The 25088-nt window shown below is 38.3% G+C and overlaps 2 protein-coding genes and 1 pseudogene across 12 annotated transcripts in view; 1 reads left to right on the top strand and 2 right to left on the bottom strand.

Moving 5' to 3' along the window:
* RUNX2 (RUNX family transcription factor 2) overlaps window positions 1–25088 on the top strand; it is a 358973-nt gene that overhangs the window by 21467 nt on the left and 312418 nt on the right. The gene's annotated exons all lie outside the window — the stretch shown is intronic.
* SUPT3H (SPT3 homolog, SAGA and STAGA complex component) overlaps window positions 1–25088 on the bottom strand; it is a 493592-nt gene that overhangs the window by 456462 nt on the left and 12042 nt on the right. For all 3 annotated transcript variants that reach the window (XM_008262999.4, XM_008262998.4, XM_070074041.1), the window contains one exon: window positions 20251–20351. In XM_008262999.4, coding sequence (XP_008261221.1) covers window positions 20251–20351 — 101 coding nt within the window. The remainder of the gene's footprint in view (window positions 1–20250; window positions 20352–25088) is intronic.
* On the bottom strand, window positions 11660–11757 carry LOC127493292 (U2 spliceosomal RNA; annotated as a pseudogene).

Genomic DNA, 25088 nt, shown 5'->3' with positions numbered 1-25088 from the left:
ATTCTTAAAAAAAAAAAAGAAGAAGACATATATCCTGTGGAATTGTTCCTTCATGTAGAATACTGAAACCCAAGTGATTTATTTTTTCATATCAAAAAAAATTTACATAGTGATGAAAATTAGTAAACTGAAAAGAACTACATAAAAAAACTAGTACATATGGGAGACCTGGATGAAGCTCATCCAGCCCTAGCTATTGTGGCCAGCATATGGAAGATCTCTCTCTCTCTTTTTCTCTCTCTCTGTAACTCTACCTGTCAAAGAAATAAATCTTTAATTAAAAAAAAAAGCTAGTGACAATATCACACAATAATGGTAAACTGAGTCAAAATTAGATATTATTTTTTAAAGTTCTCTTCTGTCCTTTAAAGTGAAAAAAAAAACAGAAATTAGATTATAAATAAGTCTTAAGAAAACTTCACTCCATCAGGGCAAAAAGATTAAAAAATAGTTTACAAAAATTGACTCCTGAAGATGACTGTAACAGATTGTTTTTCACTTGACTTCAGGAAAAATGGGTAATCTTTTCTTTCTCACTACCTATATGAAGGTCAAACTCAATACATTATAAAATTTAAAAATTACTAGTGTCTATAAATTATTTACTGTATATTTTATTAAAATACTCTGCATCTGATGGTAAATAAATTTATACACACAGCATGCTTATAATCTTTTAAAAATGATAAACGGGCCGGCGCCACGGCTCACTTGGCTAATCCTCCACCTGCGGCACCGGAACCCCAGGTTCTAGTCCCAGCTGGGGCGCTGATTTTGTCCCAGTTGCTCCTCTTCCAATCCAGCTCTCTGCTGTGGCCCGGGAAGGCAGTGGAGAAAGGCCCAAGTGCCTGGGCCCTGCACCCGCATGGGAGACCAGGAGGAAGTACCTGGTTCCTGGCATCAGATCAGCGCAGCATGCCAGCCGTGGTGGCCAAATTGGGGGGTGAACCAACAGAAAAGGAAGACCTTTTTCTCTCTGTCTCTCTAACTCTGCCTGTCCAAAAAAAAAAAAAAAAAAGGTAAATGACTAAATACTGAAATAATGAAGCAATTTCAACATGGTTATCTCTGATTAAGGAAATTTTTCCCTCTTTTGCCCTTCCAGAGATTCCAAAATATTCTCCCATCTCCCTAATGTAACACAGCAGTTAAAAGATTGGAGTCAAAAAGAAGTTCTATAACAATATGTAGGTGACTCTAGAAAAATTATTTCAATTCTAAAATCTTCAATTTCTTCATTTGAAATCTGTAAATAATATTATCCAATTAACAGACCTGTTAAATGAAACAGCACACAGAAAGATGTTAGTGAACCTATTCAGTGATGGCAGTAACATTTTTCTTCATATAACTCTTTGCATAGCTTAAATTTCTACCTTTCAGGTTTTAGTTTAAATGAACTTCCTTAAAAACGTATCCCCAAATTATGTTCTCCCACTGCACTATTTCATAATATTCTGCATATTTTCCTTCATTGTCATTATCACAATGTAGAATTTTTTACAAACATATATACAGTGCACAGAAATTGTATATACCTAGTAAATTACTACAAGTTAATTAATAAATAAAAGAAGTTTATAATTCTTCCACTGACATTATTAAATTTTATCGCCACATAATCGGTGGGATGCTGATTAGACATTGTCGCTCCCCCTCTTGGTGGAGGAACGACACAGGACCCTGCGCTGTTCTTTCGTCTGCTCGGCCCTCCCCGGGTTTGCTGCTGGTTCTTCCCGGGTTGGCTACCGACCCTTCCACCTCCGAGGAAGGGCAGTTCCCCCTGGCCACTTTCCCCACTTCCGCAGGGGAGCGGCACACCGCCGGCCGGCTCTCTCAGGGGCTGCACAGGTGTTCCCTCAGATGTTCCCCGGTGCATATTGTCTCTCTCCTCCTTTATAGTCCTCTTCCACCAATCCCAACTCTGCTACCCACACGCCGAGTACGCTGCTCTCCTCCAATCAGGAGCAGGTCCTACAGTTTATTGGTTGAACTGGAGGCAGCTGTGTAGAAGCTGTTTCCCTTCTCAGCGCCATATTGTGGGAAGGCAGATGCATAGAATAAGTCTTAATTCCAGTAACAGTCTAGTCCGAGTTGCTCCCCACAGACATTACTGCCTATAATATAAATGGGTATTTAAATTTCAATTAATTCTCCTGGGAATAGCTGAACACAGCATTACCCATATTTCAGTCACTTTCTACCTAAAGGGTCAATGATGTAATCACAATAATTCTCTACACTTTGTTCCTTGATCTTCCACTAATGAATTTACTAAAATAGGAATTTAAAAAAATGTTAACTTTCTTTCTTGGCTTTTACTATCCTACTGAGTTTTCTTCAAATCACTATCTGCTCCAATCATGATCAAATCAACCATTTATTGAAATTAGGGAGCTGCTGCTAGATAACATTGTAGCACTGGCTCTCAAAGTGTGATCCCAGGATCATTAGCGTCACCTGGTAATTTACTAAAAAATGCAAATTATTGGGTTCACCTTGGATTTGCCAGAAAGCCTAGAGGCAAGGCACAACAGTCTTAAGAGATCTGGGAACGACTGCATTAGAAGTCTTTTTATTAACCATAGTTTGTTTCACTGGTTTTCTTTATTTTAATTTGCCAGTCTTTATATTTCAACATTAAAATTTTAATATTTCATTATAAGCTCTAAAATACTCTAATAGTTCATCTATCAGTAACACAAGACAACCAAGCAATGACTGTTTCATATACTACTGCATCTGCTGCACAATCAATTCATGTTGTCCATTGTTCTTTCATTGGAAATTAATTCCTTCTACAACTCCTTAAAAAACAAAACTCTTCTTTCACAAAAACTAATTTCAAGTAAAACTAAATGGTGACTCTAATCTATAATTACTGTTTTCAAAGGTTTTATAAGACACAAGAGAAAAACAAAATGACTTAAGAAAAAAATGTAAAAGTAGTATTGCTGGGGCAGCTGTTTGTGTAGAGGTTGAGATGCCTGCATCTCATTTGAGAGTACCTGTGACTGAATCCCAACTCTGCTTCCAATTCCAGCTTCCGGCTTATGCACACCCTGAGAGGCAGGAGGCAGCAAGTGATGACTCAAGTATTTGGATCCCTGCCACCCATTTGGGAGACCCAGATTGAGTTCCAGGCTCTTGGCTTTGGCCTGGGCCAGCCCCAGTTGTTCTGGGCATTTGGGGAATTAGCCAGTGATGGAAGAACTCTCTCTCCCTTTCAAAAATAAATAAAATAATATGTTAAAAAAAAAAAAACCTCTTTTTATTTTTTTAAAGTAGGGGACAGGCGTTATGGTGCAGCAGGTTAAGCCACCACTTGAGATGCCTGCATCCCACATTATAGTGACTGGGATCAAATCCAAGCTCTGTTTCTGGTTCTAACTTAATGAGCAGCCTGGGAGGCAGCATATGATGTTCTCAAGTACCTGGGGTCCCTGTCATCACCAAGTAGGAGACCTGGAGGGAGTTCTGGGCTCCAAAAGTCCAGGCTGTTGCAGGCATTCAGGGAATGAACCAACAGATGAAAGATCTCTGTCTCTCTCTCTCTCTCTCTCTCTCTTTCTCTCTTCCTCCCTCTATTGCACTTTGAAATAAATTAACGTTAAAACAAGTAGTATTGCCATGATACATAAATGTATATATAATTAAGTCAAATAGCTCTAGTGCACGAGACTTTGAACTGAAAGAAAACATTTTACAGGGCCAGCACTTTGGCACAGGGGGTTAAGTTGCTGCTTGGGATGCCAACATCACATTTCAGAATGCTGGTTTAAATCCTGGCTGCTCCACTTCCACCCCAGTTTCCTGTTAATAATGTGCCTGGAAAGGCAGCAGATGATGGTCCAAATAATTGGGTCCCTGCCACTCATGTAAGATACCAGGATAGAGTTCCTGGCTCCTGGCTTGGGCCTGGCCCAGCCCCAGTTTTTGCAGCCATCTGCAGAGTGAACCCCTGGTTGGATGATCTCTCTCTTCTTCCCTCCCTCCCTCTCCCTTCAAAAAAACAAAGGTGTATAGTTTACTATAAAAATAGTTTTCTGGGAAATGAGAAATAATAATGGTATATCTAATAGTAAGTTCCATGATACTTGTTTGTTTTATTTGCTCCTGTATCTCCAGAGCTTAGAACAATGTTGACCATACAATAAGGATTCAATAGGTATGAGTGAATAAGCAAAAAGCATTAGTATTCAATAATTCTCTACACCAAATGTGGTCATCCAACAAGTGCTATTCAAAGAACTATTTGTTACAAGTCCACAATGAGATACGTATAAAGAATATGTACCAGAATGTAAATCAACAGCAGTAGGTGATTCTAACACATACTGCTTAATTCCAGTTTTATCACAGGAAAACTATCAGAATTAAGTGCTTGCAGTTTTTTAGAAATAAAGAATAAGGAAGAACCAGCCAAATTAACACTAATTTATGGCAAAGAGATACTGGGAAAGTACACTTGCTTGTCATTCAGAAGACTGGGTATATGGTCCTGAGTCCATAACTAATGAAGTACACATAACTAATGAAGTAGGGAATTGATCTACATTCTGGCTCAAGCTACTTATCTCACAGAAGACAAACAGTTCAAACTGGCTAAGCTGAGTAGCACTGTTTTAAACTTAATGTTGAGTTGAAATGAGAAGAAAAAATAAGAGGGAAGGAGTGAGCATTTTACCTATCACTTGGCCACATCTCCTATCTGGGTGCCTGGGTTGGATTCCAGCTTCTGGCTCCTGATTCCAACTTCCTGTTAATGCAGATCCTAGGAGGCAGCAGGTGATGGTTCAACTGGATGGGTCCCTGCCATGCATGTAGAAGCTGGGACTCAGTTCCAGGCTCTCAGCTTCAGCACAGTCTAGCTGTTACAGGCAACTGGCGAGTAAACCAATAGATGGAAGCTCTAACTCTGCCTCTACTTCTCTGTGTCTCTCTCAAATTAAAAACAGAAATAAAAATGAGGAAAAAAAACCAATTTCACAGCAAAGAATAATTTGTAAAAATAATGTCTGGCTGCTAAAATGTCATAATTATATCCCTAAGTGTTTAAAGAAACTTATGAAACATGAAAGCAACAAAAAATTTAAAGGATAGTTATTTTTGTCAGATAAATAAGTAGGAAATTTAAGATACCCCAGTACAGTTTTTTGTTTGTTTGTTTGTTTGTTTTTGACAGGCAGAGTTAGACAGTGAGAGAGAGAGAGAGAGACAGAGAGAAAGGTCTTCCTTCTGTTGGTTCACCCCCCAAATAGCTGCTACAGCCGGCGCGCTGCACCGATCCGAAGCCAGGAGCCAGGTGCTTCCTCCTGGTCTCCCATGAGGGTGCAGGGCCCAAGCACTTGGGCCATCCTCCACTGCCTTCCCAAGCCATAGCAGAGAGCTGGACTGGAAGAGAAGCAACTGGGACAGAATCTGGTGCCCCAACCGGGACTAGAACCCGGGGTGCCAGCACTGTTTGCGGAAGATTAGCCAAGTGAGCCGTGTCGCCGGCCAGGTACAGTTTTTTAAAGATTTATTTTTATTTTTATTTATCTGAAAGTCAGAGTTACACAGAGACAGAGAGAGAGAAAGAGAGGTCTTCCATCCACTGGTTCACTCCCCAATTGGCTGCAACGGCCGGAGCTGTGCCGATCCAAAGCAAGGAGCCAGGAGCCAGGAGCCAGGAGCTTCCTCCAGGTCTCCCACGTGGGTGCAGGGGCCCAACCACTTGGGCCATCATCCACTGCTTTCCCAGGCCATAACAGAGAGCTGGATATGAAATGGAGCAGTCAGGACTCGAACCGGCACCCATATGGGATGCCAGCGCTTCAGGCCAGGGCGCTAACCCACTGCACCACCGCGCTGGCCCCATACAGAATAGTTTTAAGTCTACATACTCAGAATAGCTGATCACAGAATCTAAGACACATTTAAAAAAAATTGGTTTAAAAAATTGTTTGATTTAATAAAAACACTTCCAGTAATATATACCTTACCCATTAATATTATAGTGACATCTCAAATATAAAAAGTAAAGAATTAAGTGCTTGCAGTTTTTTAGAAATAAAGAATAAGGAAGAACCAGCCAAATTAACACTAATTTATGGCAAAGAGATACTGGGAAAGTACACTTGCTTGTCATTCAGAAGACTGCGTATATGGTCCTGAGTCCATAACTAATGAAGTACACATGCTACAGCAAATCTCTTCACCTCTCCGCTGCTTCATTTCTTCATGAGTAAATAACAAGACTGACCTAAATAATTACTAAAGACTCAGATTTTCCATTCTACCTAACATTACCCAAACACACTGTTCTGTTTCTAAATGAAGACAATTAGGTGGCCCCACAAAAAAATATGCTGACATTAATTCTTTTTTTAATCCTTTAAAAGATCTTTTAATTTTTAATTGACACATAGTAATTGTACATATTTAAGGAGTACAGTGTGACTTTTCAATATATGTATACATTGTGTAATGATCAGATGAGATATTGATATTGTGTAATGGTCAGATCAGATATTGATTTCGTTGTGCTGGGAACATTTAAAATCCTCTCTATTAGCTATTTTGAAATATTCAATGTTATTGCTAAACATATTTACTCCGTTGTGCCACAGAATATTAGAAGTTATTCCTCCCACCCAGGTGTACCCTGGTACCCATTAATCATCATTCCTCCATATCCCCTCCCCCACACCCTTCTTAGGCTCTGGTTAATAGTGTTCTGTTATTCCAGGAGATCAACATTTTAGGTTCCACAGATACATAAAAATGTGTAGTATTTGTCTTTCTGAGCCTGACTAATAAGGGCTTAACATAATACCCTCCAGTTCTATCAATGTCATTGCATATGACAGAATTTCATTCTTTTTTATGACTGACTAATATTTCATTGTGTGTGAGATTATATCACATTTTCCTTATCCATTTATTCATTGATGGATTTAGGTTGATTCTGTATCTTGGCTATTGTAAATAGTGCTGCCATAAAAGTGATATTGAAGATTTCCTCTTTGACATACTTATTTCATGTCCTTTAGATACCTATTCAGTGATGGCTCTGCTGCATCAAATGGAAGTTCTATTTCTTGATGTTTGAGGAATCTCTATAGTATTTATAGTAATAGCTGTGTATTTGTGTGTATTTGTGTGTGTGTGTGTGTGTGTGTGTGTGTGTAGAGAGAGAGAGAAAGAGTTCTTTTTCTCTGCATCTTCATCAGCATTTTTTGGGGGGCTGACATCAATTCTATCTGGAATCCAACAATGCCCAACTAACTTAAAAAAAGGCATAGATTTGCAATGAACATCTACCAATTGACTATGTAAATAATCTGCATAATCTGATTCAATCCACACACAACAGAGTCTAACAGAGGAATACTGTTATTTGGACTTCATAAATAATAAATACCTCAGAGAAATATTTTAAAACAAATAAGATTCACCCGTATTTGCATAACCCTATTAGGTCATCCTACCTTCCATAGACTATTTATATTATCTATACATATACATATATTACTTTCTAAGGAAATAATAAAAGCTTCAAGACACTCTAAATCTAAATACACCTAAAAATGTTTTCCAGACAGCTAAGATGAAGAAGAAACCAAAATTATTACAACAAAATAATGGGGATGGTTAAATTTCATTCCTAAAGTTAATAAGGAAACAAAATAAATACCTGCGGCAGGATATGAAAATATTCAAAGCCTTTAAAAATTAGAGGATGACCAAAATAAAACAGTAATTTGAATTTCTAATATGGAGAATATAGTATGAAAATAGATTATCCATACCCATATTTACTAGTTATATTTTTGCAGACTTTTAACCTCTTTTCAACTCCAGCCACACTCACAGAGGTTGGCTTCCTAAACAAAATCCCACTATGATCTCAACTTCCTATTTATTCTATAAAATTCCACACCTACTAGACACCAAGTACTGTAAAACAGGAAAATGTAAACAATCTCTATAATCAAGAAGCTCACAGTGGATTAAAAACAGAAAGACAAACACTGTAAAACAATAAAATGGGGACTGTCGTAAGAGCAGTAGAAAGTGACACAGCACAAAGAAAGTTGATGAAAACCAAAGAGGTCATGGAAGACTTCCAAAAGAATGAGATGTCCAAACTGGCGCATCTACTTTGTGATACATTTTCTATTTCTCTAGCTCAAATTGCTCCCACCTAATTTTTATTTGTAGAAATCACATTCTTCAAGTTGTCAACTGCTTCCTACTTGCTATACCTTACTTCCCAACCCAGCCTAGGCTCAATGTCAGAACCTCCAACACACCTCTAATTTCAGTCTCCTTCTGCCACTACTGCCCTTCTAATTTCCATATCAACCCAATCATCTTTGTTTCCCAGTCCTGTGCTTATCAGCTCAGCACTACTCTAGAAAATTACATAATCTTCCTAAGCTTAAAGCTGAGTCCTGACCATCTAAATCACACTAAGCACACTTCTCATTAACTCCTCACTATTCTCTACAAACTTCCTTACTTCTTATTTATGCCACTTCCTCCACCCTCTTCACCCAGGGGCCCTGCCGACTCCTTCAAAATGGTGTGAAGGATAATTAGGCATAGCTAAAAAAAATCAGTATTACTTCAGACGTTTTTTAATAGGTGAAAGACAAAAAGTGTGCACTGAACTCACCCAGCAATCTGGTACAAACCCTAACATTATCTGAGAAATGAAATTTGATCTTGAGTTGGAAATAAACTTTGACTTGCTACCTAACAATTTCAGCCTTTGAAAATACATTCAAAATTCCGAACTGAAAAATGTGCCACTCAACTCTCAATACTAAGCTTATGCACCAGAAATTAAACTATTTTTGCAGAACAGAAAGTGTATAGGTTTTCATAGTTGATGAGCTCTTAATTTAGACACAAATCTAATAAATTTGGTTACTAGTCTATTCAAAGGGGGGCGGGGGGAGGAGGAGTGAAACACGGCTGAAGCATTAAGCAAACTAAATATATATATATATGCATATATTATAAGGTGCCGAGAAGACAGAAAGAATAAAACTATACAAATAAATATATCAATTGAAATAAAATGTCAAAAAAAGACAATTTATCACTGGAACAGAGCACACTGTATGCCTCTATGGTGCCTGAGAGCATTACTATTACAACTGTAGTTGGTATTCTATGTGCATTTTTTCATACACTGTCATTACCTATTGTGGAAACATTTTCATTAACATGGTCAAAATAAGACTCATTTGATCACTTAAATTATCCTCATGTGTTTATAAAAGAATGTACCAATATATTTATTTTCTATGAATTATGATATAGACAACCTTGTATATAATTCCATTAGTAAAAATGCAGTTTTATATATCTATTTTAAAAATTAAACTGCCCTTTAATTTCCAACCATGTTCACCATTCAAAAATAAAGACAATAATTTCAAATTAAGGGACTAGTTTGATTTTTACATAATGCAGTCACAGCACAATTCTACATTTAAACAAGAAACATAAATATTAAAGAAAACTGAGAAGTTCTTCAGAGTCTCTAATCATACACTAGCTAACCAACCCACTCATTAGTCAGTTGTTTTTGCTGTTCTATCCAGAGTTCTTTCAAATAAACTTTCTAAATGTAAAATTACTTCATTAATCAACTTTAAAAGTAATATGAATCACACAAACCAATGTCTGAAATCTGAGAATACAGTAAATAGTATAAAAAGAAAAGAAAAATGAAACTGCTTAAATGTGCAGTTAGAATTTGTTTTGGAGCTTGATGAAATGATTCCTAAAAATTCATCTGGAAGAATAAAAATAGGAAGAGTCCAGAAATATTTTCAAAAGAAAAGTTATGCAGAGGGACATGAACAATAATACCAAATATTAAAACATATTAAGAAACTATAATAACTAAAATAATGCAGTACTGGCAAAGGCATAGACAATTCAACAAAACAAAGCAGAAAGTGAAAAGTAATTAATAATTTATTATTTCATAAAGGCAGCATTTCAATTCTAAATAGAAAGGAAGGGTTATATAATTTATAGTGTATGACCACTGGCAAATCAATTTGAAATAAAATTGCTTTAACTTTGAACCCTCTCTAATATCATATAAAAATGGATTAAATATTAAATTCAGAAGTTAAAAACCTGAAATATAAGAACATGGATATATGTGTCAAAACAGAGGTCGAGACTTTCTGTCAAAGGCAGAAGCACTAAGATATATGACTGATGAAGCTACATTTAAAAATGAAAACTCACACAGTTCATATAGTTTTTAAAAATCACTATAAACAGGCCGGCGCCGCGGCTCAATAGGCTAATCTTCCACCTACCGGTGCCAGCACCCCAGGTTCTAGTCCTGGTTGGGGCGCTGGATTCTGTCCCAGTTGCCCCTCTTCCAGGCCAGCTCTCTGCTGTGGCCAGGGAGTGCAGTGGAGGATGGCCCAAGTGCTTAGGCCCTGCACCCCATGGGAGACCAGGAGAAGCACCTGGTTCCTGCCTTCAGATCAGCGCGGTGCGCCGGCCACAGCGCGCCGGCCGCAGCGGCCATTGGAGGGTGAACCATCGGCTAAAGGAAGACCTTTCTCTCTGTCTCTCTCTCTCACTATCCACTCTGCCTGTCAAAAAAAAAAAAAAAAAATCACTATAAACAAACCTTAAGAAAACCAAAAGATTGACGGAGGGGTAGAAGAATGCCAAATATGATCAACAAAGGGTCAACGCCTTTAATACATTAAAGGCCCTTAATTAAAAAAAAAAAGAAAAGAAAAAAATAGAAACTTGGTAAAAATGCAGTGAGAACACAAAAAGACTACCACAAAAGAAGAAATACAAATTGCTAAAACATTTGTATGATCAGTTAGTCCAAGAAAAGCTGTAAAACAACACAGCGTTTCTACTACTATTAAATTGTCAAAGAGAGTTGGAAGGAGGTGCTTTCCAAACCTGATAGGAATGTAAGTAAATCAGTTCAAATTTCCTGGAGGAAAAATTAGAACATTAGCAACAAAAGAGATTTTAGACTCAAAAATGTTAAGACTTTAAGGTAATAAGTATCAAAATTTCACTACATCAGTTTTAGTTAATAGTAGAAAACTAGAAATAATGGCTCAACTAATAACTTAAAAAGATATTCTTACACTGAAATAAAGAAGTGTCATAACATAGAAAGTTGTTCACATTAATTGGGGGAGACAGGTATCAAAAAACCACAGTAATGTCTAAAATCTTCTAAAAACTTTTTAAATAATTAACTCAGATACATACAGACATCCTAAAGTGTCTCTTTTGGTAAGGGTTAAAGATTGTTTTTAAGTTCTTCTTTTCCTTATCTGCAAAAGGGTCTTATTACCTCTTGTAATGTAAGTATCTCATTTAGTAGCTGTCTCAGTTTCCTTGAATAACAAGGGGTTTCTCTGTTTTTAGGGCTTCCTGAATTAATCAAACAGCAACTACAAAACTCTACACTTTAAATTACACAAACACACAGTCTCTATATGATGCATCACTTCATAAAAGGTTAAAACCAGTACAGAAGAATGTCTACAGAATAAGGAAAAAGTTCACAAATGCACTTGTTTACATGTGGATGGACAAACTCTGGAAAAATACCCAAGAAAGAATAAAAGTTGTTACTCAAAGGAAGGAAAGTAGGCAAAATGGGTAGCAGAACTATTTGCTGTATAACTATTTTTTAAGTATGTAAATGTATTACCTTTACTACACTTGATCTTAGCCAAAAGGCCGAGAAGCGATTAAATGTATTACCTTTAAAAACTAAATGAAAAACAATTCTAACACACTAAAAAACATACATTACTTAATATTGTCAAAGCATTACATGGGGTCTTTAAATATTTCCTGGAAGATATATATTATGAAAAACACATACATGAATTTCAAAAATTTTTTTCACTAAACTATTCTTATCTTTAAAAAATTACTTTTTTATTTGAAAGTCAGAGTTACAGAGAGAGAGGGAGAGACAAAGATCTTATATTTGCTGGTTCACTCACCAAACGGCAGCAATGGCCGGACACTTCATCTGGGTCTCCCAATACTTGGGTTATTTTCCACTGCTTTTCCCAGGCCATTAGCAGAGAGCTGGATTGGAAGTACAACTACCCAACTACTGGTGCCCATATGGGATGCCAGCGTTGCAGGTGGCAGCTTTTACCCACTGTGCTGGCCCCTAAACTTATCTCTTAATTCCATTTTCCACCAACTTTTTGAAGTTCCCTCATAGACCACTGGCGGGATTAAAACTCACTAAAACTTTCAGGAAAGGTCATAAAAATCCCCCCCCCCCAAAAAAGAAGAAAAAAATAAACAAACAAATGCAGGGGGGAGGGGGCAATTTGGAAAAGCAGTTAAGATGCAGATTGAGACACCAGATCCCATACTGGAGTGCTCCACTCCCAGCTTCCTACTTGTGCATCCTGAAAGGCAGCAGATGATGTGTTGAAGAAGTTGGGGCCCTGCCACTGTGTGAGAGGGCTCCCAGACCTCTCATCCCTCTTAATTATAAATACCTCTTTAATCATAATAGAATAGCAATTATTGCAGCTATAAAGATTATGCATATTTTTCAACCTGGAAAAGTCTTACTACATATTAAGTAAAAACCCCGGTTATACAATAGTAATTAAAATTTAGGCTTCTGGGTTTTTGTTTTTGTTTTAATGCATTGGAAAGGAACTGGAAGGATTAATGCTAAAGCACTAACAGCATTTTCACTCTCCATGTTTAAAGGTGTTTCTTATAACCTTCCTGTGCATTCTGATTTTTTTTTCTAGAAAATAATATGAACTACTTCTGTAATAAGGAATTATAAAAACACTTCATTTAGAATAAAATGTTAAAACAACAATTCCCCTACCCATAACATTTCCAGGATTTTTTATTGAAGGAAGCCAAGGGTATTTGTTATTAGCATGGAAAATCCACTAATACAGAAGTGAACTAGGATCTTCTGGCTCCAAGTCTACAATCCTTTCCACTGTATCATGCTACCATAATCACAAATAAATTGTGATTATTAAAAAAAGTACTTATTTTTCTTTGTAAAATATTTTTAAATATTTATATTTACTACAAATTCCAGATTAGTGATATTTTATTGGCTATTAAAAATAACCACTATCTCTGTTGACATTAGAGGTAAATAAAGAACACTGATAAACTAAAGTTCTAGGTTTGAAGAAGAGGCACAATACAGTTAGCACTTCATTTAGAAATGGGTTGGACTCCAAGTCTGACTCTTCAGAGAGTAATTCCAGACAAAAAGAATGTGATTTTTGTTTCATAAATAAATTCTGATTGCCAGGACAGCTCAAAAACATTTGATTTACTCCTTTTTCCCTACTAAGCACACACTACCAATCAGTGTTATCCAGGAATGGTGAGAAAGCCACAAAAGGCTATTAATAATCTTCCAGCCAGGGCAAAAACCAGTCACAATGCAGTTGCTATAAGTCAGAAAACCATGAAAAGTAAAGGAAGAAGCAAGCCATCAGACAAAGATAAGATTCAGGATTAGTTCTTACTATTCTTCTCTAGGAAAGTAGCTTTTGAACTCTGTTTATTCTGTCCTTGGAAAAAATGTTGTGCCAGTTGGAAAACCTTCTAATGACTACAATAACATTTTTTAAGGGCCTATGATGTTTTAAGATTTTTTTTAAAGTATCTGTGGGGAGCAGCTCGGACTAGACTAAGTTACTGGAATTAAGACTTATTCTATGCATCTGCTCTCCCACAATATGGCGCTGGGAGAGAAGTAAACAGCTTCCGCACAGCTGCCTCCAGTTCAACCAATAAACTGTAGGACCTGCTCCTGATTGGAGAGCAGCGTACTCGGCGTGTGGGCAGCCGAGTTGGGATTGGCGGAGGAGGACTGTAAAGGAGGAGAGAGACGGCATGCACCGGGAACATCTTTGGGGAACATCTAAGGGAACCTGTGCAGCCCCCGAGAAGAGCCGGCCGGCGGTGTGCCGCTCCCCTGCGGAAGTGGGGAATGCGGCCAGGGGGAACTGCCCTTCCACGGAGGTGGAAGGGATAGTAGCCAACCCGGGAAGAACCAGCAGCAAACCCGGGGAGGGCCGAGCAGACGAAAGAACAGCGCAGGGTCCTGTGTTGCTCCTCCACGAAGAGGGGGAGCGACAGTATCTACAGAGATGTATCTGAAAAAGATATATTTATAAAAAATGGCATACATATATCAATATATAGATGTTAGCACACTTTGATATGTTAAAAACATATACACAAATATTAATATATATGTGAACACATCAATTCCCATTTCTTTGCAATAATCTAAAACCATTTATCAGACTCTAATTTAGAGAGAATCACAACTGCACTTTGCCACACTTAAAAATTGTCATGAGACTTTAGAATCAATAGTCAAATCAAAAAGGCTTATTCTATTCTTTTCTAAAATTACACTTTAGGGGAGTGGGCATTTGGCAGAACAGTTAAGATACCACTTGGGACAGTTGCATCCTATATGAAGTGCCTGGGTTCAAATCCCAGCTAATGCACATCTTAGGAGGCAGCAGTGATGGTTCATGGAGTTATCTTTCTGCCACCCAGGTGGAAGACCCAGACTGAGTTCCTAGCTCCTGGCTTTAGTCTGGTCTAGCTCTTCCACTGAAGGCATCTGGAGAGTGAGCCAGTGGACAGGAGAGAGATATCTAAATATTCTGTGCCATCTGGCCTTGTGGTTAAGAGGCCCACATCCTGCATGGGAAGTGCCTAGTTTCTATTCAAGGTTGCAGCTCTTGCATTGAGCTTCCCGCTGATGCAGATCCTGAGGAACAAAGAGAATGGCCCAAGGGATTGGGTTCCTGACATCCATGCGAGAAATGACTTGGATTGAGCTCCTAGCTTCCAGCCTCTGTCAGGGGAATGGGGAAACAGGAATGTCCATTAGGGGCACTTGGGGAATGAATCAGGGAGCTCTTTCTCAAATAAAAATTAAAAATAAGTAAATATTCAATAAAACAATGCGGCCATATTTATATACCAAATGGTAATAGCAGCACAGTATGACATATAGTAAGGAATATATAAATATTTAAGTTCTATGAAAGTTATATTTTCTGTTGGTTACTGACATATCCTTGCTGGAAAAGAGTTAGTGGTTAGAGGCAACTGAAACAAACACTACAATTGTACAAAAATGCCTTTTTTTTTTTTTTTTTTTTTTTTTGACAGGCAGAGTGGACAGTGAGAGAGAGAGAGAGAAAGGTCTTCCTTTGCCATTGGTTCACCCTCCAATGGCCGCCGCGGCCGGCGCACCGCGCTGATCCAATGGCAGGAGCCAGGTGCTTTTCCTGGTCTCCCATGGGGTGCAGGGCCCAAGCACCTGGGCCATCCTCCACTGCACTCCCTGGCCACAGCAGAGAGCTGGCCTGGAAGAGGGGCAACCAGGACAGAATCCGGCGCCCCGACCGGGAGTAGAACCTGGTGTGCCGGCGCCGCTAGGCGGAGGATTAGCCTAGTGAGCCACAGCACCGGCCCCAAAAATGCCTATTTAAACGAATACATCTTATAAAAATTAGCCTCTTTAGTAACAACTAGGTAATTACCTGAACAGTTATTTACTTTTCACATTATCACTGCATTACACAAATGAACTGGTGAAGGTTTACTTATAAACTAAATTTTATAAATAAAACTAAAAATCATATTAACTGAAATACAGTTTAGCGTAAGTGCGAACAGCACAGATGCACAAGTTGTCTGACTTCCTGGTATAAATCCAGTACTGATTTTAGGGTAATATTTGGTATTACTCAACCTTTGTGTATCAATTCCTTCATCTAAAAAAGGGAACAACAGTATCTACCCTAACAGGGTGTGAGGACTGCATGAAATAGCATATGGAAATACTCAGGAGACAGGCTGAACACAGTATGTGCTATATAACCACTCATCATCATCACTGGCATTATTAAGGCATCTTTGGAATTATAAGTATGTTAGCACTATTTACCTTCAGAATTTTCTTTTTCTTCCAGGTTCCTGAAAAACTTAAATACACACATTTCAAGGAACACTATGTCTGTTTAAAAACCTGATTATCTATCATTAATTCAGATATGTACACAGTAGGACTTTTTATAGCCATAGTAAGTTAAATAGGAACATATTCTCTCACAGCTCAAAGTTTTATAACACTAAATCAATAATAGCCAAAAGATATCTTTCAAATATATAATAACACTCTAGTCTAGTGCAGCAATGGGTAAAGAGTTGGTCTTAATTACCCCAAAAACTCTTCCAAGCAGCAGAAAATCTTACTCAGAAAATTACCGGTTCAGTCTTGGACATACTCACAGAATACTTACTAGCCATTCCAGAAAGCAGTCAGAAATTCAGACTTGAAGTTAGGAAGCTTACCCTTGAAAGAGTTCACCTCTCCCTCCCTACCAAGGAAATTTTCTGCATCCTATTTCATGACATTATTTCTCTCTTTACCCTTTTCTCTACTGCTAGCATGGTGCTTTCTGAAAGCATTTAGGTCCTGCCATATAAAAAAAGAGTCAATAAATTTTGATCTTAAAAAAATTTTTTTTGTAGAACCATACAATTAAGAGTACATTTTACTACATGGGAAGAATGAATTAAAATTTTATCTGTGGCTTTTTAAGTAAGAATAAAATTTTAATTTTTATAACTCTTATTTAAGTAAGTTACATGCAAACCAAATCTTTTTTTGTTAAAATTTGGTCACATTAGAGTTACTAAATGCTACTAAGCAGTGAAACCTGGCATCATCATCTCTGGGCCTGTAAACCTGAAAAACTGCAACACAACAAGGCAAGGTATCAACAGTAAAACATGGGCGAGTCCAATGAGGACCCTTAAAGTACATTTAAATTAAAATTCTTAAGTCTGTTAAAATACCAGCAGTGTGGACTAAATGATTTGTGAATTTACAGTCTTGCTTGAGTTCTGTAAGTTAAAAATGAAGTCTCTAGACCCTTCCAAACCAGGTGATTTGTTAAAGAGCTGTGATAAGTAGCACAGAGCAAATGTGCTGTTATATGCAGTGGATAAGGGACAGCTACTGTCACCCCAACCCACTAACAACTGTTTGAATACTAATTCTTTACTTAACATCTGTGGAAGCATTTGCTAAAGAATGCTTCACTGGTGGTATCTACTACCCAAATTTAAACAGGGTAATTTTCTCAAAGCTCTAATGGTAGAGACTTGCTGCCTGTTCTATACTTACTAGCAGATCATGATAATTTCATTTGTGCTTGAAAACTGTGGGGAGCAATCCGGACTAGACTGAGTTACTGGAATTAAGACTTATTCTATGCATCTGCTCTCCCACAATATGGCGCTGGGAGAGAAGTAAACAGCTTCCGCACAGCTGCCTCCAGTTCAACTAATAAACTGTAGGACTTGCTATTGATTGGAGGAGAGCAGCGTACTCGGCGTGTGGGCAGCCGAGTTAGGATTGGCGGAGGAGGACTATAAAGGAGGAGAGAGACGGCATGCACCAGGAACATCTATGGGGAACATCTAAGGGGAACACCTGTGCAGCCCCCGAGAAGAGCCGGCCGGCGGTGTGCCGCTCCCCTGCGGAAGTGGGGAAAGCGGCCAGGGGGAACTGCCCTTCCACGGAGGTGGAAGGGATAGTAGCCAACCCGGGAAGAACCAGCAGCAAACCCGGGGAGGGCCGAGCAGACGAAAGAACAGCGCAGGGTCCTATGTCGTTCCTCCATGAAGAGGGGGAGCGACAAAAACTAGATACATTTCAGTGAAATCATTCCCCAGAAATAACACTACAATACAGTTGGAAGGCAGAGATGCAAGAAGAAAATAATTCATTAATAGAATTGAAACACAGCAATACAAACAGGCTTAGAAAAACAGTGAAACAGCAGCAATAAAATAGGGATTCCAAGAATAAAATCTTGCAACACAAAATTAACACAGCAGCTTAGGTTTGCAACTTCTCATTTGAAATGAGCACATAGATAAGGATCAAACGTATACTGATTCACATTTTATATGATCAGGAGCTGAAAATTTTATACCACTAGAAAATATTAATAAATTAAAAAAAAGACTGCCACAAAATTAGCCCATTTTCCTTTCTGTGAAGAAATTCATAAGAGGAAAAAAATAACTCCAGACTATAAATGATGAATGTAACTATTAGAAGTGGCCTCTCTATGAAGTCTAAAATAGAAGGAAAATGTACATTTCTTCCAGAGCTGGAGCCAACAATAACTTTTGCATTCTCAATCCAGCTTAGGTACATTAGTTGGGAAGATGTTTGCAAATCTATTTCATAAGAAAGTGCTGAATTTACTTTTTTTATTTTTTTACTTTTACTCAATTTTCTTAAATGGCCTAAGGTCAATCAAACGCATTAAGTAAAACTTCTAAGTACAAATGACAAAAGAAAAAATTATGCTCTACACCTTGCTTCTTATAAAGGCTTGTTTTAAAATCAGAGGTAAAACTTTTTTCATAAAGGGCCATATAATAAAACTTTCAGCTTTACAACCCATATAGTCATTGTCACAAACACTCAACTGCCATGTAGCATGAAAGCAGCAATAAATGACAGACACGTGAATAAGCATGGCTGTAACAAAATAAAACTTTATTTACAAAAATAGGAAGCAAGTACATAGCCTTGCTTTACTGACCTCTGCTATAGATTACCTGTTCTTTATTAACAGATATATTGTTTTAATAAATACTTCAAAGTTTGGTATTAGGTGGTGAGATTTGCTTTAAAATACTCATTGAAAGAAAAATAAAAAGTAAGAAGAAACGTTAAGTAAGACTGGTAAAACACAATTATAGTTAAGGCTAGATGATGAGTATATGGAGTTCATTATTCTATCTTCTATAATTTTAAGGGGTTAAAAATTCAAAATTAGAAATTTCAAAAATGCAAATTAAATCTTCAAGTAAGCTCTACCAAGAATTTCTTTACATTATAAAATATGCTTAATATTTTTAAATATAAGTAACACAACACAAGAGATTCTTCACATAAAGTCACCAAGCTAATAGTGAAAAAAAACTAATCCATCAAAGTATATACAAGTATAAATTCTTAAGATTTCCATAGTTTAAAATACAAATTCACATCCTACAGCTCCTAAATTACTATGTTTATTTTATTCCCATCTTAACTAACAAAAGGTATTACAAATTTTTCATTTTAGAATATAATTTTTATGAGAAATATATTAGGTTTATCAATTTTAAAATAAATGCAATTTTGTATTTCTCAACTTAAACTGTAGAAAAATAAATATTAATAGATATAACCCAAATAAACACACATTTAGGATCTTTAATAAGGCGAAAAGAATCTTGAGACCATAAAGTTTGAGAACCTATGACCTCAACATTTTCAAGGCTCTTTAAAGTATGTTCACCAAGCAACTAATAGATATATGTTCAAACTCATTTTATCTTTAAATAATCATCATCACATAGTGGAGTTAATCTATTATGAAGGCTGTATCAGTAAACACCCACAAGAAGACATGTAAATCATCAACAGAAATATTCTTCAAAACTACATGAGAAGTCATGAATAACGTATCTAAAGGAAAAAAATATATAATGTGTTCCCCATCCCATGTAAATGATTGTCTCTTGAACCAACAGTAAAGAAACAATAGACATTTCCAATAAATATGCTGCCTCATCAATTAAGACATGTAGTCTCACCCAATGTAAGAAGTCAGAAATCAAACTGAATTGGGCCTTAGGAAAGAAATCTTAAGGCCTCTGCAATTTGTCAAAGATTAAATAAGTATGTTGTTTAAAAGATCTAAGCTTTTTCCCAACATTATGATAAACAGCAGTTTCAAATATTATAAAAACTAAAAAATGAATTAGGCTCACAGAGTATTATCACATTTGAAAAAAACAGAATTTCTCCAAAAATTTCAACTATTCCAGAAAACAAGTATAATCAGTTTCAAAATCTTCTAAATATAAAGCTAAAATAGCAATAAACAACCCATAAATTTGAGCAAGTAATAATTAAATCTAATGTTTATATATGATCATTTATTCCATTTTGTATAAAGATGAACTCATACTCATTTTTCAAATACAGTACCACTGTAGCATTTTTAAACAATTTGCCTCTCCTACTTAAGTACAAGATATTTTCAAGTTTTATAAATGTTATTTCTGTTGTCTTTCATCAACATGAACAGTATCAGCAATAGCATGCAGAGATATACTTACATCATACTCTGTAATTCTGCCACGAAGCTTATAGACTTCCCTGTACTTCTTCCACTATTTGAAGTGGCAGTAGACATTGGGCTAGCTGCAGTACTATTCATCTAAATAAGAAGGAGAAATAAAGCTTACAAACTGTGTTTTTTTTGTTTTTTTTTGTTTTGTTTTGTTTTTTCTTAACAGGCAGAGTGGACAGTGAGAGAGAGACAGAGAGAAAGGTCTTCCTTTTTCTGTTGGTTCACCCCACAATGGCCGCTATGGCTGGCGCACTGCAACCAGCGTACTGCACTGATCCGTAGCCAGGAGCCAGGTGCTTCTCCTGGTCTCCCTTGCGAGTGCAGGGCCCAAGCATTTGGGCCATCCTCCACTGCACTCCCGGGCCACAGCAGAGAGCTGGACTGGAAGAGGGGCAACCGGGAAAGAATTTGGTGCCCCGACCGGGACTAGAACCCGGTGTGCCGGCGCCGCTAGGCGGAGGATTAGCCTATTGAGCCACGGTGCCGGCCACAAACTGTTTTAAACTATAAGAAAATGTATTAAAAATGTAAGCAATTATAAAATCAAGAAGTAAAGTTTGAAATTTCTGATTATTTGGTTTGCATATGTCTGATTTATTTATACTTGAAAAATATTCATTATTAAAATGAAATAGTAAGGTAGAAAAGACTGCTCAATTAAGACATCAACTATTCACTTTACTGATAAATTGGCAGTAAGCAATATAACAAAAAAATTCATTAAAATGCTTTAATAGAGCTTAATTGTTCAAAATGTGTTTCAGGGAGCCCTAAGATTCATTAATGACTCTTCAGGGAGTTCACAATGGCCCCCAAACATACATACTCCCTTGCTTCATCTGACCACCAAAACAATAATGATTTTTCTATTTCATAATATGAGAGTCCCACGTAAGATTTCATTTTAAAAAAGAGTGCCACTACTGTAAAATACAAAGTTAAAAAATACGGGGGGCCGGAGCTATGACGCAGTAGGTTAATCCTCTGCCCACGGCTTGGGCATCCCCATAGTGGTGCCCATTCGTGTCCCAGCTGCTCCTCTTGCGATCCAGCTCCCTGCTTATGGCCTAGGAAAGCAGAAGATGGCCCAGGCACTTTGGTCCCTGCACTCACATGGGAGCCCCAAAAGAAGCTCCTGGCTTCAGATTGGCCCAGCTGCCACCGTTGGAGACATTTGGGGAGTGAATCAGTGGATGGAAGACCTTTCTCTCTACCTCTCCCTCTGTCTGTAACTCTACCTCTCAAGTAAATAAATAAAATCTTAAAAAAAAAGAAAAGAAAAGAAAAGTACAACAGGGCCTGTGATCCGGCCTAGTGGTTAAGATGCCTCTTGGAATGCACACATCGTATATGGGAGTGCCTGGTACCTAAGCCCAGCTCCTGATTCCCAGGGTGATGGCTCAAGTGGTGGAGTCCCTGTTACCATGTGGAAGACCTGAATTGAGTCAGTGGATGTGAGTGAGCAATGAAGCCAGCTCACTTTCTTTCTCCCTCTCTAGCACACACACAGGCTAGCTCTCTCTGGCTGGCTGTCTCTCTGCCTCTCAAATGAATTAAAGAAAGAAAACTAAAGCAGAATCTACTGTAATGTAAACTACAAATATTATCTCAAAAACTAAAGAGGAAGGAAGGACGGAAAAAAGGATGGAAGGAAGGAAAAAGAACAGAAAAAAGAAAAGAAAGAGGGAGAGAGGGAATATCATTATATTCTTGGAATTGTATCTTTGAACTATATTCAATCTATTAAAAAATAAAAATAAAAATTTTAAATAAAATTTTTTTAAAAAGCAGAATCGAATTCCCATTAAGCCTAAAACACAAATAAGATCAATCAACAGCAAAAGTAAACATGATAATGTATAATATTACAGGCAAATAATTCATCCAATTTAAAACATGGCATTTTCCCTCATAAAATTAAGCTCATGTATGAGAAAACTAGATGCCAATCCTAATGTGTGCCATTTTGATTAATGTATACAGCATTAAATAAATACAAATGAAACAAAATAACGTTAGAGTCATGAAAGAAGGTATATCCTCAATTATCACATAGTAAGTTCCAAAAATAAGTATTATTTCATCTCTGTACATAGATTTTGAAATGTTATAATGTTCCCTTAAAATAAAAATTCTAAAGAAAGTAAAAAGTGTGCAACATACAATAAAATAAAGCAGTACAGAGAACTCTAGGTATACAAGACTAAGAGGGTAGATTCTGCAGTCAGACTGCCTAGGTTCAAAACATGGCTCTGCTACTTTGCTAGACCTTTGAGCAAGATATTTCTTTGCTTCCTCATCTGTAAAACAGGAATGACTGTTCTACCTTCTTAATGGAGTTGTGAGAATTAAATGAATAACATATACAAGATTCAGAACATTACTTAGCACACAGTAAGCACATAATTAATGCTGGCTATTATAATCAAAAGAAAAGACATCAAGAATTCCCCTTCTTAACCTCCTTATAAATTTAGATTATTCATCTCTCACAATCATACAAGTTCAAACACCTTGAAGACTTTCACTAAAAGACATCAATTTCAACAAATATTAAGTAGTGTTTTTTGTTTTTTTTGTTTGTTTGTTTGTTTTTTTTTTTTTTTTTGACAGGCAGAGTGGATAGTGAGAGAGAAAGACAGAGAAAGGTCTTCCTTTAGCCGATGGTTCACCCTCCAATGGCCGCCACGGCTGGCGCACTGCAGCTGGCGCACCGCGCTGATCCGAAGGCAGGAGCCAGTGCTTCTCCTGGTCTCCCATGGGGTACAGGGCCCAAGTACTTGGGCCATTCTCCACTGCCTTCCCAGGCCACAGCAGAGAGCTGGCCTGGAAGAGGGGCAACTGGGAAAGAATCCGGCGCCCCAACCGGGACTAGAACCCGGTGTGCCAGCGCCACTAGGTGGAGGATCAGCCTATTGAGCCGCAGCGCCGGCCAAGTAGTTTTCTTATAAAGCAAGTTCAGTTTTCACTTTTGACAAACCTACAACTATTAGTCTATCCAGCTCACTCTCAGCCCTGTGGTGTGTGTTTGGCATAGTGGTGAAGACACCACTGGGATGTCCACATCCCATACTGGAGTGTCTGGATGCAGCTCCTAGCTCCACTCCTGATTTCAGCTTCCCTGGGAACATGAACCCTAGAAAGCAGCAGGTAATGGCTCAAGTAGCTGGTTCTACACTGGAGACCTGGACTGAGTTCCCAGTCCAGGCATTGGCCTGGCCCACTCCTGGCTGTTGCAGGTATTTGGGAGTGAACCAGTGCATGGAAGAGATCTATCTCTATCTCTATCTCTCCCCACCCATCTCTGTCTCTCTGCCTTTCAAATGAATAAGATACATCTTTTAAAAAAATATTTAATTCTCACACTCTTATCTTTGACTCCTGCTGAGCCCTATTTTTTAAAAATATTTATTTATTTGAAAGGCAGAGCTAGAGAGAGAAAGAGAGAGAGAGAGAGAGAGAAGCACACACAAGCACATTTCTCCATCCATGGTCCACTCCCCAAATGGCCACAATGGCAGGAACTAGACCAATCCAAAGCCAGAAGCTAGAAGTCCCCTCGGGATCTCTACATGGGTGCAGGGGCCCAAATACTTAGGCCATCTTCTGCTGCTCTCCCAGGCCATTAGCAGGGAGCTGAATAGGAAGTGCAGAAGCCAGGACTTGAGCCAATGCCCACATGGGATGCCAGCACTGCAAGAAACTGCTTCACCTGCTACACCACAGCATCAGCCAGGAGCCCTATTATTATCATTTTTAAGATTTATTTATTTTATTTGAAGGCAGAGTTACAGAGAGGCAGAGGGAGAGAGAGAGAGGGAGAGAGAGAGAAAGAGAGAGAGAGAGGTCTTTCATTCACTGGTTCACTCCCCAAATGGCCACGATGGCTGGAGCTGCGCTGATCAGAGAAGCCAGGAGCCAGGAGGTTCTTCCGGGTCTCCCATGCAGGTGCAAGGACCCAAGGACTTGGGCCATCTTCTACTGCTTTCCCAGGCCATAGCAGAGAGCTGGATCAGAAGAGGAGCAGCCAGGACTCAAACTGGTGCCCATAAGGGATGACAGCACTGCAGGCAACAATTTTACCCACAACGCTACAGTGCCGGCCCCAACCCCTATTATTTTGAAAGAAGACAGGGGCCGGCGCTGTGGTTCAGCAGGTTAAAGCCACAGTCTGCAGCAATCACATCCCATGTGGGCACCAGTTCAAGTCCTAGCTGCTCCACTTTCAATCCAGCTCCCTGCTAATGCACCTGGGAAAGAAGTGGAAGATGATTCAAGTACTTGGGCACCTGCATCTACGTGGGAGACCTGGAAGAAGCTCCTGGCTTTTGGCTTTGGCCTGGCCCAGTCCTGGCTGTTGCTGCCACTTAGGGCATGAACCAGCAGATAGAAGATCTCTCTTTGTCTCTCCTTCTCTCTCTCTGTAGCTCCGCCTTTCAAATAAATAAATAAATCTTCTTTTGGGTGTCCCACATGGTTGCAGGGGTCCGAGAACTTGAGCCACCTTCCGCTGGTTTCCTGGACACATTAGCAGAGAGCTGGATCAGAAGTGGAGCAGCCAGGACTCAAACTGGCACGCATGTAGGATGCCAGCACCACAAGCAGCAGATTAACCTGCTGCGCTACAATGCTGGGCCCTGACCCTCCCTTTTTTTTTTTTTAAAGATTTATTTTATTTATTATGACATTGCAGGCATTTGGGGAGTGAATCAGACTATGGGAGCTCACATGTTCTTACACTCATTCTTGCTGTCTCTGTCTCTCTCTCTCTCTCTGCCTCCCAAATAAGTAAAAAACTTTTTTCAAAATAATGGAAAAAATTAA

Source organism: Oryctolagus cuniculus, chromosome 5 (genome assembly GCF_964237555.1).
Source record: "Oryctolagus cuniculus chromosome 5, mOryCun1.1, whole genome shotgun sequence".
In the NCBI taxonomy this organism is placed as follows: domain Eukaryota; kingdom Metazoa; phylum Chordata; class Mammalia; order Lagomorpha; family Leporidae; genus Oryctolagus; species Oryctolagus cuniculus.
Note: the sequence above shows the minus strand (reverse complement) of the source record. Positions and strands in the feature narration are given on the sequence as shown.